The sequence below is a fragment of the Bos indicus genome, chromosome 26 (genome assembly GCF_029378745.1).
Source record: "Bos indicus isolate NIAB-ARS_2022 breed Sahiwal x Tharparkar chromosome 26, NIAB-ARS_B.indTharparkar_mat_pri_1.0, whole genome shotgun sequence".
Lineage (NCBI taxonomy): Eukaryota > Metazoa > Chordata > Mammalia > Artiodactyla > Bovidae > Bos > Bos indicus.
Window position 1 is genome coordinate 15,671,997 of NC_091785.1, and position 14,110 is coordinate 15,686,106.

Below are 14,110 nucleotides of genomic sequence, written 5' to 3' on the forward strand. Positions count from 1 at the left end.
TTCATTCACCGACAAAGATTTCTTGGTTGCTTCCAAGTTTTGGCAATTATGAATGAAGCAAGTATAAATGTCCATGTTCAGGTTTTGGTATAGACACACATTTCCAACTCAATTGGGTAAATATCAAGGAGTGTGACTGCTGAATCATACAGTAAAAGTGTGTTTAGTTTTGTAAGAAACTGCCGTCCAAAGTGGCTGTACCATTTTTTATTCCCACCAGCAACAAATGAGAGTCTCTATTGCTCTGCATCCTCACCAGCATTTGGTGTTGTCAGTGTTCTCAATTTTGGCCATTCTAATAGGTGTGCAGTTGTATCTCGTTGTCTTATTTCACATTTCCCTGATGACATATAATGTGGAACATCTTTTCATATGCTTATTTGCCATCTGTGTATATACTTTGGTGAGGTGTCTGTCAAATTCTTTGACCTATTTTTTGATTGAGTCGTTTGTTTTCTTATTGTTGAGTTAAAAAAATTTTTTTGTACATTTTGGATAACAGACCTTTTTATCAGACGTTTCTTCTCAAATATTTTCTCCCAGCCTGTGGCTTGTCTTCAAACATTCTTGACCATGTCTTTTGCAGAGAAGAGCTTTTAAATTTTAATGAAGTGGTCTACTCTGTTTAAGCATTAGGTTTAATGTTTAAAGATGTATTAGTTAAAACCCATAGATAAAATTTTACAGGATTTTTTTGTAATCAGAGTGTATTATGCAATAAGGTAGTTAAAAATCAGTTTATGAAACTGCGTCACTTTGCAGTCAGTTTGGTGACTTGTTAGCAGGAGCTCTCTCCAGCAGGTCTGCACCAGGTGGGGTCATCTCCAGCCGTTGTCATTCTTTGTATCACTCCATTCAAGATTCAGTTTCCAGGGGTGGAGGTTTTTTTAACTTTTTATTTTGTATTGGGATATAGCCAATTAGCAAGCAGTGTTGTGACAGTTTCAGGCGAACAGTGAAGGGACTCAGCCATACATATACATGTATCCATCCTCTCCCAAACTCCCCTCCCATTCAGGCTGCCTCATAACACTGAGCTGTACTATAGGACCTTGTCGATTATTATTCATTTTAAATATAGTAGTGTGTACATGTCAGGGATGGTGAGTTTGATTGGCTTATTTGGGTCCTATACCAACCATTGGTCAAGGGAGGATGTTCCCCATTGATTGATAGACCAAGACTGTATCCAGGGACAAGAGATAAAGTAAAATTGTGTATGGCTAAAGAAAAGAAAATGACCCACAGACAGGCATAAATCACAGATATTCAGGACAGAAGGTCACCAAAAGGTTTCATCACATATCATTCAAAAGATCACCAAGTATCCAATTCACTAAGCATCCTGGGATCCATAACGGGATTCAGGAAGTAGGAGGTCACAACTCAAGTCATCAAATCAGATAGTCATTGAACATTAAAAACAAGCACAGACATGAAGGAGCAAACACACACACCCATGCATACACGCTCACGCAAAAAGTCACTTTATTATTTGCATGTTATCTACAACAAAGCCAAAGTCTATTTATAAGCACTTCTTAGCATTTGCAAAGGAGGACTAACCTTAAAAGCTTATGGAAAGTAAAGATAGTAAATAGAAATAGATTTAAAAGATGTTTTTTCTACAACTTGTGAAATATCAATATTGTCTTTAATTCATATGTGACTTTTTGTAGTTTTATTAACTTTGCTGACTTATAAGGAGAATTGTTGAACTCTGTTTAATTACTCAATCCCTTCTGATACTCAGTGCATGTAACACAGAGCTGCCTTTCAAGAAGCAGCTATTGTAAGCCATCATATGCCCACTGAGCATATTTTCACTGCTCAAGGCATCATAATATGAGTCCCCTGGGCTCTGTGTCCTTGGATACCAGTCACTGAGGAAAATGGCAGCTCAACTACTTGAGGTACCCCCAAGCCCTTCAAAATGAATTTCATGTACTCCACCTACTCTGACTTCAAGTCAGACTGTCCCAAGCATCAAGCTAGGTGAAAATATAGCTAGAGTGATTAAATAACAAATAGAACTTTATTTTACTTCAATAGAGTCATACACACATATACACCCTCCAAGTCCTTCAAAGCCCAGATTTATGAAGTACATCTTAATGAATTTGCCTGCAGTGATAATGCTGAAACATAACTTCTGTAAGTGGAAAGGGAATTTTTTTTGTTAATCGCAATTGAACGTGGCTGTATTAAAGCACAACACTGGAACTCCGCAGGATGTGATAAAGCACAACACTGGAACTCAGCTGGATGTGACCAGGACCACAGAGGACTTGATGAAGTCCCCAACAGAGAGTCTGGACAGTTAGAAAACAGAGCCACTTGGGTGGCCAGATCATTATTCTTTGGTGACAGCCTGTGCTCCTCTGCCTCTGGGAATTTCCTGAAAGCCTTTGATACATTTACTCCCCCTTTACTCATTCTTCCCTCATGGGTTCACAGTGTGTCTCTTTTACAGGAGGATGGACGATATGAAGGCCCAACTTTGGCTCAAGCTGTAGAGCTGTTTGGTGGCAGACGATGGAGTACTCGAAACCCCAGCCCTGGGACATCAGCAAAGAGCGCTGAGAAGCCCAACACCTTGAGTATAAGCAACACCAAGAAAAAGAAGAAAATCCTTATGAGGGTAGAGTGTTACTTGTTTATTAAGCATCCAACCCAGTCATCTGGGACCACTGTATAATCTACATAACCATAAACTATTTTAGGTCATTTGGATTGGGGACAGGGTGAGATGTAAAACAAATAAAATACAAGAGCTTACCAAGCGCCCACTGGATGCCAAGCCCAGTACTAGGAACTGAGTCATCACCAGCAAAAAGTCAGGGTCCACAGAGGGACACAGAGATGCTAACAAACAGTGAGATCTGAGTAAGAGTCATTGTCACGCTGTCTGCAAAGTGCTGTGGGAGTAGAGAGAGGGAAAATAGAAGACTGGGAGTTAGGCAGGGATGGCTCCACAGAGAAGGTGAGAGGTGGGTCTTAAAGGACATATAGGATTCACCAGGCAGACAGTGCAGGGGAACGTCTGTCTGGCACAGGGGGCCCTGAGTTCAGGCTTCAGGTTGGAGCATGGGCTCTGTGGTGGGCAAAGAAAGGATAGTAAGGAACAAGGATCATATTAGGAAGGTCTTGGAGGGTCAAAAGGCTAGACCTCAATTTAAAATATATTAACAAGAGAAGCAAGTGTCCATCCGCCAATGAAGGATAAAGAAAAGGTAACATGTACATACAATGGGGATAAAAAGAGGGAAATCCTGTCATGTGTCATGTGTCAAGGTCAACGTGGATGACCTTGAGGACATTATCCTACGTGAAAGAAGTCAGTCACAAAAGGACAAATACTGCATGATTCCAGTTACAGGTATGAGATACCTAGAGTGGTCCAACTCTTAGAAACAGAAAATAGAATGGTGGTTGCCAGGGACTAAGGTGAAGGGGAAAGGGGGAGTTGTTTAATGAGTATAGAGTATCAGTTTTGCAAAAGTGAGAAAGTTCTAGAAATGTCTTGCACAACAAAATACAAATAGTTAGCGCTACTTTCTCTATGGTAGACTTAAAAATGATCATGTGTGTGTTAGTTGCTCAGTTGTATCTGACTCTTTGCAAACCCATGGACTGTAGCCTGCCAGACTCCTCTGTCCATGGGATTCTCCAGGCAAGAGTACTGGAATGGGTTGCCAGTTCCTTCTCCAGGGATTCTTCCTGACCGAGGGATTGAACCCAGGTCTCCCAGATTGCAGGCAGCTTCTTTACCATCTGAGCCACAAGGGAAGCATTAAAAATGGTTAAGATGGTAAATTTTGTGTTTTGTTTTATAGCATGATATATATATATATATATAATATATTGCTCTATATTATATATTACATTATTTATATTATCACTATAGTGCAATACATTTTCTTCATGGTTAACTGGGAGAAGGTTCCCTCTTTGCACTTGGGAGGCTGTTGATGCCTAGGTTGAACCTTATCTGCTTCATAATTCTGTCTCTGCACAGACTCCAGGGACCTCATGCCTTCTCGTGTCACCCTTTCCCCCAAGGAGTGCTGCATTATCATGAAGAACACACGGGATAAACAGAACAGGGAACACTTGGTCAGCCTTCACATAGGTCTTTACTGGTTTCACCAGGGGGCGGTGGGACTGATGGTGGATCAGTGAAAAAATAGAGACCTACCTGAGCTAGGCAGTGATGGGAAAGATAAGCACGGTGAGTCTTCTGTTCCCAGGGTGAGAGTGGAGAGGTGACGGACGACGAGATGGCCACCCGCAAGGCCAGAACACACAAAGAGAGCCGGAGCCGGAGCGGCTCTGATCCTCAAGATGTCAATGAACAAGAAGAATCAGGTAAAGCGGTATCTTCATACCTAAGGGTTTTTTAAATGGGAAAACATGCATTTGGTTTTAAACTGAGATTTAAGTATCACAGGCCTTCTTAACTAAACTCTTATTAAATATACTTACCTTTGTTTTTAACTGAACGATGGAACCCAAAAGGTATTTCTGCAAACACAAGTTTGCAACCGTAAGTTGTACTTAGAAGAAAATACTAACTAGTTAACTTGCCCTTATTGACAAGGAATATTAGATTTGAAAGATACGATCAAATCACTGGATTAGACCAGTGATTCTTACCTCCTGGCTGGATATTAGAGCTTTTTAAAGACTCTCTGCATGCTCTAGCCACACCCCAGCCCAACCGATCCAGACTCTGTCTGTGTGAGTCCAGGATATCTATGCACCAAGTTCCCCAGATGATTCTGATGTGTAGCCAGGATTGAGAACTCACCAGAATATTTTAATGCTTCTTAGACAGTAATTGCCTGTATAGATTGATTTCCTCAGACATTCGGAAGCATCTTTTCTATCTGATTTCTGGGGGAAAGTATAATCAGAGTCATTGTCTCTTTTCTGTCTTCCACTCTCACAGAGGCAAATGCCATCATGAACCCTCCCAACCCTCTCCCTTCCAGAAGAGCCCACTCCTTGACCACGACTGGGCCCCCTACCTTGGCTGCCGGGACAGCATCTCCCATCAGGCCAGTGTCCTCTCCTGTGCTGCCTGCTTCCAACAGGAGCCCAACCAGGTGGGGCCTTAACATGACAAAAAGAAGGGCCCTTTACACCATGCAGGTTGTGTAGAAGGGCATCCTCCTCCAGCGCTCTGTCGAAAGATGGTCTCTAACAATCACTTTAAAATGGAAAACCCCCCAATTTTAAAAGCTATTAATTTTCTTGACTGCATTTTCCTACTTTCTCACATTACTACTATACACACTACTTTGTGACCCCATAGACTGTAGCCCATCAGGCTCCTCTGTCCATGGAATTCTCCAGGCAAGAATACTGGAGTGGGTAGCCATTTCCTTCTTCAGGGGTCTTCCCAACCCAGGGATTGAACCCAGGTCTTCTGCTTTGCTGGCAGATTCTTTACCATCTGAGCCACCAGGGAAGCTCCTCACTTTACTATAATGGCTTCTAATTTTTTTTGACAAAGCAATCCTTCAAAGGCCAGTAACAGTAACAAAACCTGAGCTGCCAGTCTCTAAATCTTCACTGTCTGATCTAGCAGCCACCAGCCACAGGAAAGGACTCCCCCAGTGATGCAGCGCTAAAGAATCTGCCTACATAGTGGGAGCCACAGGATCCCTGGGTCAAGAAGATCCCTTGGAGGAGGGTGCAGCAGCCCACTCCAGTATTCTCGCCTGGAGAATCCCATGGACAGAGGAGCCTGGCAGGCTGCAGTCCATAGGGTCACAGAGTCAGACATGACTGAAATTACTTAGCACAGCACAGCAGCCACAAGAAAACAAAGCAAACAAAAAAAGTGAGCTGGCTATTTAAATTCAAATTTAATTAAAATAAAATTTCAGATTCAGTTCCTCAGTCACACCAGCCACATTAAAAGTGTTGCATGGCTACCACTGACCGCTGGCTACTGTATGTACTAAACAGTGCAGATAAAGACCATTTCTGTCATTGCAGAAAGTTCTATTGGATAGCACTGCTCTAAATGAAGAACACATGTTTTAATGTAAGCAATTTGATCCTCTGCTAATGGGTGAAATATATTTAACACTCTTCTCATGTATAAGGTGTACATGTCTGGAGAAATGAATGTCTTACAACCAGTTGGAGAGGTTTAGATATAATCCTAAAGCTGATATTATTGTAAATAATTTTTTAAGGTCCATGCCAATTAAAGATTTGAAACAACAGCCACCCTCTTTAAAAAATATATTAAAATGAAAGTCTTTCAGAGGAATCAGAATGCCATACCATCTCCCTCAGCCCCATACTAAAGTTTAAGATATGTTGAGATTCCAGACAGAACCATGATTTAAAAAAAAAAAAAAGACATTTTATACTTTGTCAGAGAAGTGGGAGGAGGAAATGGGTCTGTACAGGTACTGGTTTAGAGACATTTTTATACACACACACTTAACACATGCATCACTCCCTCTTTTCTCCTTCTCTTCCTCCCCACATCTCCCTCCTCCCCATGTCTCTTTTTCTCTTTCCTTGCCTCTCTGTCTCTCTGGGTCTCTCTCTCTGTACCTCTCTCTTTCTCTGGGTCTCTCTCTCTCTGTACCTCTCTCTTTCTCTCTCTCTTGATAGCTTGCTATAGATAAAAACCCTACAGTAAATCCTCTTTTAAAGGGAAGCATCCTTTCACGGTGTGAATAATGAATGTAATTTCTGCATATGGCTTAACTGGGTCACAGGTACCTGAAAACTCTTTTTACCACTTTTGCAAGGTTTGTAGGTTTGTAACAAAATTAAAGCTACAAAGAATCAGAATTCTTTGCATTATATTTCAGCCTAACCAGTATCCTGGGAAAATAAAACAGCCGCATAACTACAGTTAAGTGGCCTTTCCCTTTATTTCAATCACTCGTAAGCAGGAAAAGGAAAGACAAAGTAAACGAGGAAAATGTTTTCAAAGAGGTCAAAGCAGAGAGACTACCGTGCCAGATGGAAAATCAGAGGACCCTGCCATAGGAGGACAGTGGGGCCAGTAAGAGAAGACAAGGCAGGAGAAGAGAAGTCAGCCTGAATACTCTTCAAGAAGAAAGCAAGATTGAGCCCTAGGAAGGAACCAAATAGAAGAATAGAGGTTCCTAAAGTTAGAGGGAGTTGGGTACCTACAGACAGTGGCTGGTCGGGGAACCAGAGGAAGACAGGCATGAAACATACATGTTTAAATTCAAATGAAAAACCACTTTGTTATCAGACCTTTGTCCTCTTCTTCAAGCTCTCCCCTCTGTTTCCCACCCCGTACTGGGGAATCAACAACCCAGGCCTACAAAGTATAATACCATAAATCTATCCATTTGTAATACTCTTCCACTAATGGAGGTGACCTTCAGATGTCAACACAAAATAATTTTCCATAAATAAACACTGTTGAAAGGATCAAGGTCAAGCTAGCTATTCATTACAATATTCTCTCTATTTTCCTATATATTTGAAATATTTTAAAAATGAAAAACTAAGGACAAAACCAAAAAATGAAAAAAAAAAGATGATTTGACCAAAAACCAGCCAAAACATTTCTCATACTCTCCTCTCAAGGAACCAGCATAGGAAATAAAAAAATATTGTGAAAGCGCTAGACTGAATTTTTGACCCAGATGACTGATATTTTTATATTAAATAGATACAGCCTTGGCAGGTGCAAATATAATTCTAGGCAAGAGTTGGCTTCTTTCCACCCTTAATATTTTTGTGATTCACATTTTCCATTAGCATTAAAAACCCTTCCTTGTTTTCATCTAAAAACTGGTTAAGAAAGGAGAAAGGGAAGACATTGATACATTCAAGATTTTCTTCTTAAATGTGTTTCTATGGTTTAAAATATATGAAAACACATGAATAATTTTCCATAAGTTATAATTGCACAATGTGGGGCTCTTTTTTAAAATGACTTTTCCTCAAAACCACTGAATTTATGGTTTTTTTCCCCCCTCTCATTGACCTGTGGTTTCAAAGACCTGTTTTGATTTGTAGAAGAATATTAACTCAGCTTTGTGCCCTTATTAAATAGGCTGTAAACATGAAGTGGTTTCAATATATAATGTTTTATTTCCTCTGATGCAATATAGATGAATTTGGAGAGAAATGAAAAGGTGTAATAATTAAAGCAATGCTTAGAAAGAAAAGAGCCTAAACTTCAGTGACTCGCTGTCCATCGTTCTGTTCACGTTGCTAATCCGAGAACGTCTCTTAGGGCAGAGTGACAGAACCGGTCCCAGTTCTGCCCGTCAAGGCCTTGTCTTTGTTGCAGTGCTTGGAACAGCAGCAGCGGCTGGCCAGGGAAGATCAAAGGAGGGATGCAGGGCTTTCAGAGCTTCATGGTTTCAGACAGCAGCATGAGTTTCGTGGAATTTGTTGAGCTGTTCAAGTCATTCAGGTATGGCCGGCTTTCTTTTCAGCCTTTCCTCCTCTTACCCTTCCCTTGTTAAAACGAAGCTAAAGATGAGGTGTTCTCCATCCTGTGTCCAGTGTGAGGAGCCGCAAGGACCTGAAGGACCTCTTTGACATCTACGCCGTACCCTGTGACCGAGCTGGCTCTGAGGCAGCCCCCCTCTATACCAACCTGACCATTGACGAAAATATCAGCGGTCTTCAGCCTGACCTAGGTTTGTGTGACAATTTAATATTTCCTTTTGAGACCTTTCTACCTAAAAATAATTAGAGACCCAGTCATGCAAACCTTCAGCCTGTCCCACATGGCACACTACTCCCAGGAGCATGGTGAAATGCTTAGAGAATCATTTCTCTAATGGGAGTGTCATGGGGATGGTATTGTTAGCATTTTGGACTAGGAAGTTCATCATTGTATGGGTCTGTCCATAGAGTCTAGAATATATTTAACCAGTAGAGCCTTCCAGTCATTCTGACAACTAAAAACCCTTTCCCACTTATTTCCAAATGTCCACGAAGTTTGTGGCATGTCCCAGTTGGGAACTGCCAGTTTCTTCCCTACCTCCAGGGGGGTGGGTGCTCCACCCAGCGTTGGGAGCTGTCTGCCCTTTGACAGGAGGGTCTTCCCTGACCTCAGCAAAGTACTCCTGCCTGAACATTCAGGACATTTTTCCTAACGCGTAAACCAGCATCTCTATTCCTTGATCCCATTCACTGCCACCACCTTTACCATCACCACCCATGTATTTTAGGCCTATTATTTTTCTCTTCTGTTCTTGCTGGAAACCATAAACCTTTCTAAAAAGCGAAAAACAAAATGAACATAGTCCTCTTTCCTGCATTTTCTTTTTTAATTATTTAAAAACATATTGTCCTTAAGCTAAGAATACTAACCTTTTTCAGCCTTACTTATAAATGTACATAACTGTAGATTTGTCAAGTAGTTATAGTTTTCAAAAAAATAATAGACTGTTTTTTTTAGGACAGTTAAGTTTACAGAAAAATGAGCAGAGTACAGAGAGTTTCTGTATGCTCTGCCTGCATACATACAGTTCCCCCCTTAGTAATTTTTTGCATTAGTGTAGTATATTTGTTCGCGAAGAGTCAGAAACGACTGAGTGACTTCCCTTTCACTTTTCACTTTCATGCATTGGAGAAGGAAATGGCAACCCACTCCAGTGTTCTTGCCTGGAGAATCTCAGGGATGGGAGCCTGGTGGGCTGCCGTCTATGGGGTCACACAGAGTCGGACACGACTGAAGCGACTTAGCAGCAGCAGCAGTATATTTGTTGAGCCAATATTGATATATTTGAAGTCCATAATTTACATTAATGTTCACTGTCTGTATTTTCTATGGGTTTTCACAGAAGTATAATGACATGTATTTGCCATTACAATAGTATACAGAATAAATAGTTCCACTGTCCTAAAGACCCGCTGTGCTCCGTCTTGTCATTCTCCTACTCTCCTCTGAACCCCTGGCAAATACTGATCTTTTTCCTGTCTCCATAGCTTTGTTTTTCCCAGAATGTCATATAGTTGGGATCATATAGTATGTATGTGGCCTTTTCAGACTAGCTCCTTTTGCTGGGCAATATGTGTTTAAGGTTTCTTGATGTCTTCTCGTGGTTTGACAGCTCATTTCTTTATATTGCTGAGTAATATTTTGTTATGTGTATGCTTGGCCATTAATCTATTGAAAGACATCTTGGTTGCTTCTAAGTTTTAGCAATTATGTAGAAAGCTGCTGTAAATATTTGGTATGTGGGTGTTTTTGTGGACATAAGTTTTCAACTCACTTGGGTAAACACCTAGGACTGGAGTTGCTGGATCCTATGGTGAGCCTATATTTAGCTCTGCAAGAAACTGACTCACTGTTCTCCATGGTGGTTAGAGTGAAAATGACCGCCCATACCAAAGTGGGTGCAAATGTGGAGCAACTAGGGCATTGCTGAGGGGAGGGTAAAACAGTACAGCCAGCTCAGAAGAGAATTTGGCTGTTTCTTACAAACTAGAATGTACTCTTACCGTATAATCCAGCAACTGTACTCCTTGGTATTTACCCAACTGAGCTGAAAACATATGTTCACACATGCACCTGCACAGTTTACAGTTACACTTTTGAAGTACAGAAAAACTGTAATCTTAAGGGTACATCTTCCATGCATGCTCAGTCATAGAAGTGGTTATTCTCAAAAACCAAAGTCTGAATTCAGCCTAAAGTCCCCGACCGAATTTACATGTTTGCATCTGATACTGAAGTTTATGGGCTTTTAGGATCATTGACCTAGCTCTCTTCATTTCTTTTATTTATTCACTAATTCATTTTTTTATCCCTTCAACTATGTGAAGCCAGGAAGAAGCACTGAGCTTGATGGCTTGTTTAGACAGATTAGTGAAGAGTTACTACAGCTTAATAGTTCCACAACACCATTATCTCCAAAACAGGCTTTATGAAAGATGCTGGCTAGCCTGTGCATGTTCTGTTCGGTGGTTCTGTTTCAGATTTGTTGACCAGAAATGTCTCAGATTTGGGATTATTCATCAAGAGTAAACAGCAGCTGTCTGACAACCAGAGGCAGATATCTGATGCCATTGCTGCTGCCAGTATTGTGACAAATGGCACTGGGGTGGAGAGCACATCTCTGGGTGTGTTTGGAGTTGGTATCCTCCAGCTCAATGACTTCCTAGTGAATTGCCAAGGAGAACACTATACTTATGACGAAATCCTCAGCATTATCCAGGTTTGTATCTTTTTTGCGTGCAAGCACATGTGTAAGGCTTCTAACTATTCTAATTATTTTCTGCTGAACATTTACTCTTTTTATACTTCTTTCCAATGCCTTTGAAGTCTGGGGGAGAAATAGAAGGTTATTTTTTTTTTTAAATACCAAATATGTAAGTGTTCTTATTTAACATACAGTTAACATAGGTCCTAAACCTTTTTCTTTTGCTGTTGTTTAGTTGCTAAGTCATGTCGGACTCTTTTTCGATCCCATGGACTACATAGCCCACCAGGCTCCTCTGTCCATTGGTGCTTCCCTGGTGGCTCAGAGGTAAAGAATCCGCCTGCCAGTGCAGGAGACTCATCTTTGATCCCTGATTTGGGAAGATTCTCTGGAGAAGGAAATGGTAACCCACTCCAGTTTTCTTGCCTGGGAAATCCCACAGATAGAAGAGCCTGGCGGGCTACACTCCGTGGCATTGCAATAGTCAGATAAAACTTAGTGACTAAACACCAAGTCTTCTCTTACCCAGTGGCTACTGTAAAGAATCAGTACATGATTGTTTTTTGTTGTTCCAGCACATGCAATGGAATTGGTAGTTAGGTCATCAGCTATTTTGATTGTCTAACAAATGTTTATCAGCTTCTACTCTGGGCCTGGAAATACAGTAGTTAAGAGGATCAAGTTCCAACCTTCATAGCAGTTTACATTCTAGTGGGTGAGACAAACTATAAATGAATAAATATATCATGTGATTTCAGGTAATAATGGGCTCTGATAAAAGACTGAGCAGAGTAAGGGAATGGAGGGCTGAGAGGAGTAAGCCAAGGCCCCTTGAGGGAGGTGACACTTGGGCTGAGCCCTGAATGATTAAGCTTTGTGAGGGTCTAAGGAGACAGCTTTCCAGACAGAGAGTAGCAAGCAGAAGCCAGCTTGGAGTTTGTGAGGAATAACAAAAGCCAGAGGGACCATAGCAGACTTGATTTCAGACAGGTGGGCAGGGGCCAAACCATCCAGGCAACTTAGGCCATGGTAAGGAGTCCATGTGAGATGGGATGCTATTGGAATTTTTGAGCAGGGGAAGAAGATGATTTAAGTTTCTAAGAGGTCACTCTGGCCCCACTGGAGTATAAACTGCTAGGGAAGGAATGAAGGCCAGAGAAACTGGGAAGGAAGCTGTCACTGTAACCCAGAGGAAGTGGTCATGGCCTCCTCTAGGGGATGAGAGAAGAGAGGGGGCCAGATGGTTCACTGTGGCTGCGCCACATGCAACAGAATTAATCTAGGCTTTTAGCCTCCCTTGTCAATTGATTAGGAATCAGTGGATTAGCTGGCCAGCGACTGGACTTGATCACTGGCGATGCTAAAAATGTAAGATTATGGTCACATTGAGTATGCACTAAGTTCTGATGGAGCGTGAACACTGTCCTGAGTGGATCTTCACGTTTCACCTTCCACCAACTCTGTAGTAGCTGCTGTTCTGATCCCCATCTTTACCTGGATAAACTGATACTGTTTGTTTCCATATAAATCAGCTTTATTCTTTTCTCCTTCTCTTTTTTTCCCCTCTTAAATAAATATGCTTCCTATAATAAACTCACACATAATAAATGTTTTCTTTTGGACTGAAAAACTACATTTTACCACTCCATGACTAAATTAGTCCAAATATTTGGTTTAGATATTTCCTGATGAAAACAGAACAGTTTTAAAAAATGATGTGGTGGTTTTTTCCCCTTCAGTTTCCTTTACCTAAATAACACTCCTTTTGTATCCCTTGCAGAAGTTCGAGCCTAGCGTTAGTATGTGTCATCAAGGCCTAATGTCATTTGAAGGATTTGCAAGGTAACTTTTAAAATATTTTTGCCCATCATTTAAGCATGTATATTTTTCAAATAGACTCAGATACAGAGAACAAACTAGCTGTTACTAGTGGAGAGAGGGCTTGGGAGAAGGACAAGATAGGGGAAGGGGGCCTTCCCCAGTGGTCCAGGCGTTGAGACCACATTGCCAATTCAGGGGGCAGAGGTTCAATCCCTGCTGGGGGAATCTTAGTTCTGCCATGTGGTACAGCCAAAAAATAAAATAATTCTTTTTAAAAGATAGGGGAAGGGGACTAAAAGATACATATGATAAATACAAGGATTAATGTACAGCACAGGAAATATAGCCAATGTTTTATAATAGCTTTATGGAGTACAAGCTATAAAAATACTGAATCGCTATGTTGTATACCTGAAACTGGGCTCCCCAGATGGTGCTAGTGGTATGGAATCTGCCTACCAATGCAGGAGATGTAAGAGACGCGGCTTCAATGCCTGGGTCGGGAAGATCCCCTGGAGGAGGACCCACTCTAGTATTCTTGCCTGGAGAATCCCATGTACAGACAAGCCTGGCAGGCTACAGTCCATGGGGTCGCACAGAATTGGACACGACTGAAGCAACTTAGCATGCATACCTGAAACTAATATATTTTAAGTCAACTATACTTCAGAAAAGAGAGTATATAGTTTTCCTATACACGTCTGACAAAATTGTTTCCCCTAGGTTTCTAATGGATAAAGATAATTTTGCCTCGAAAAATGATGAGTCACAGGAGAACGTTAAAGAAATGCAGCTGCCCCTCTCCTACTATTACATTGAATCTTCACACAATACCTACCTCACAGGCCATCAGCTCAAAGGAGAATCCTCAGTAGAACTCTACAGCCAGGTACCGAGAATTTCACTGGGAATGTGGTTTTCATTAACCTTATTTACGTAACCCCCTGTCACAGAAAGTTGACCCCAGCCTCCTTTGATGAGTTTATATGCTGTTAATTGTGAAATGTGAGGAAACATGATGTGTGGGAAACTGGTGATATATACGGCTGTTTTCTGTCCTCTTTTTCTTTCCGTTCCCCTCCCCCCATCTATACTTAACCTTTATTCTAGGC

The 14,110-nt window shown here is 41.3% G+C and overlaps 1 protein-coding gene across 2 annotated transcripts in view; it reads left to right on the plus strand.

The window, feature by feature from the left end:
• Positions 1 to 14,110, plus strand: part of PLCE1 (phospholipase C epsilon 1) — a 376,762-nt gene that overhangs the window by 300,223 nt on the left and 62,429 nt on the right. For both annotated transcript variants that reach the window (XM_019953110.2, XM_070780500.1), the window contains 8 exons: positions 2,474 to 2,641; positions 4,251 to 4,368; positions 4,952 to 5,108; positions 8,309 to 8,434; positions 8,527 to 8,663; positions 10,954 to 11,192; positions 12,958 to 13,019; positions 13,722 to 13,887. In XM_019953110.2, the coding sequence (XP_019808669.2) occupies positions 2,474 to 2,641; positions 4,251 to 4,368; positions 4,952 to 5,108; positions 8,309 to 8,434; positions 8,527 to 8,663; positions 10,954 to 11,192; positions 12,958 to 13,019; positions 13,722 to 13,887 (1,173 nt within the window). The remainder of the gene's footprint in view (positions 1 to 2,473; positions 2,642 to 4,250; positions 4,369 to 4,951; positions 5,109 to 8,308; positions 8,435 to 8,526; positions 8,664 to 10,953; positions 11,193 to 12,957; positions 13,020 to 13,721; positions 13,888 to 14,110) is intronic.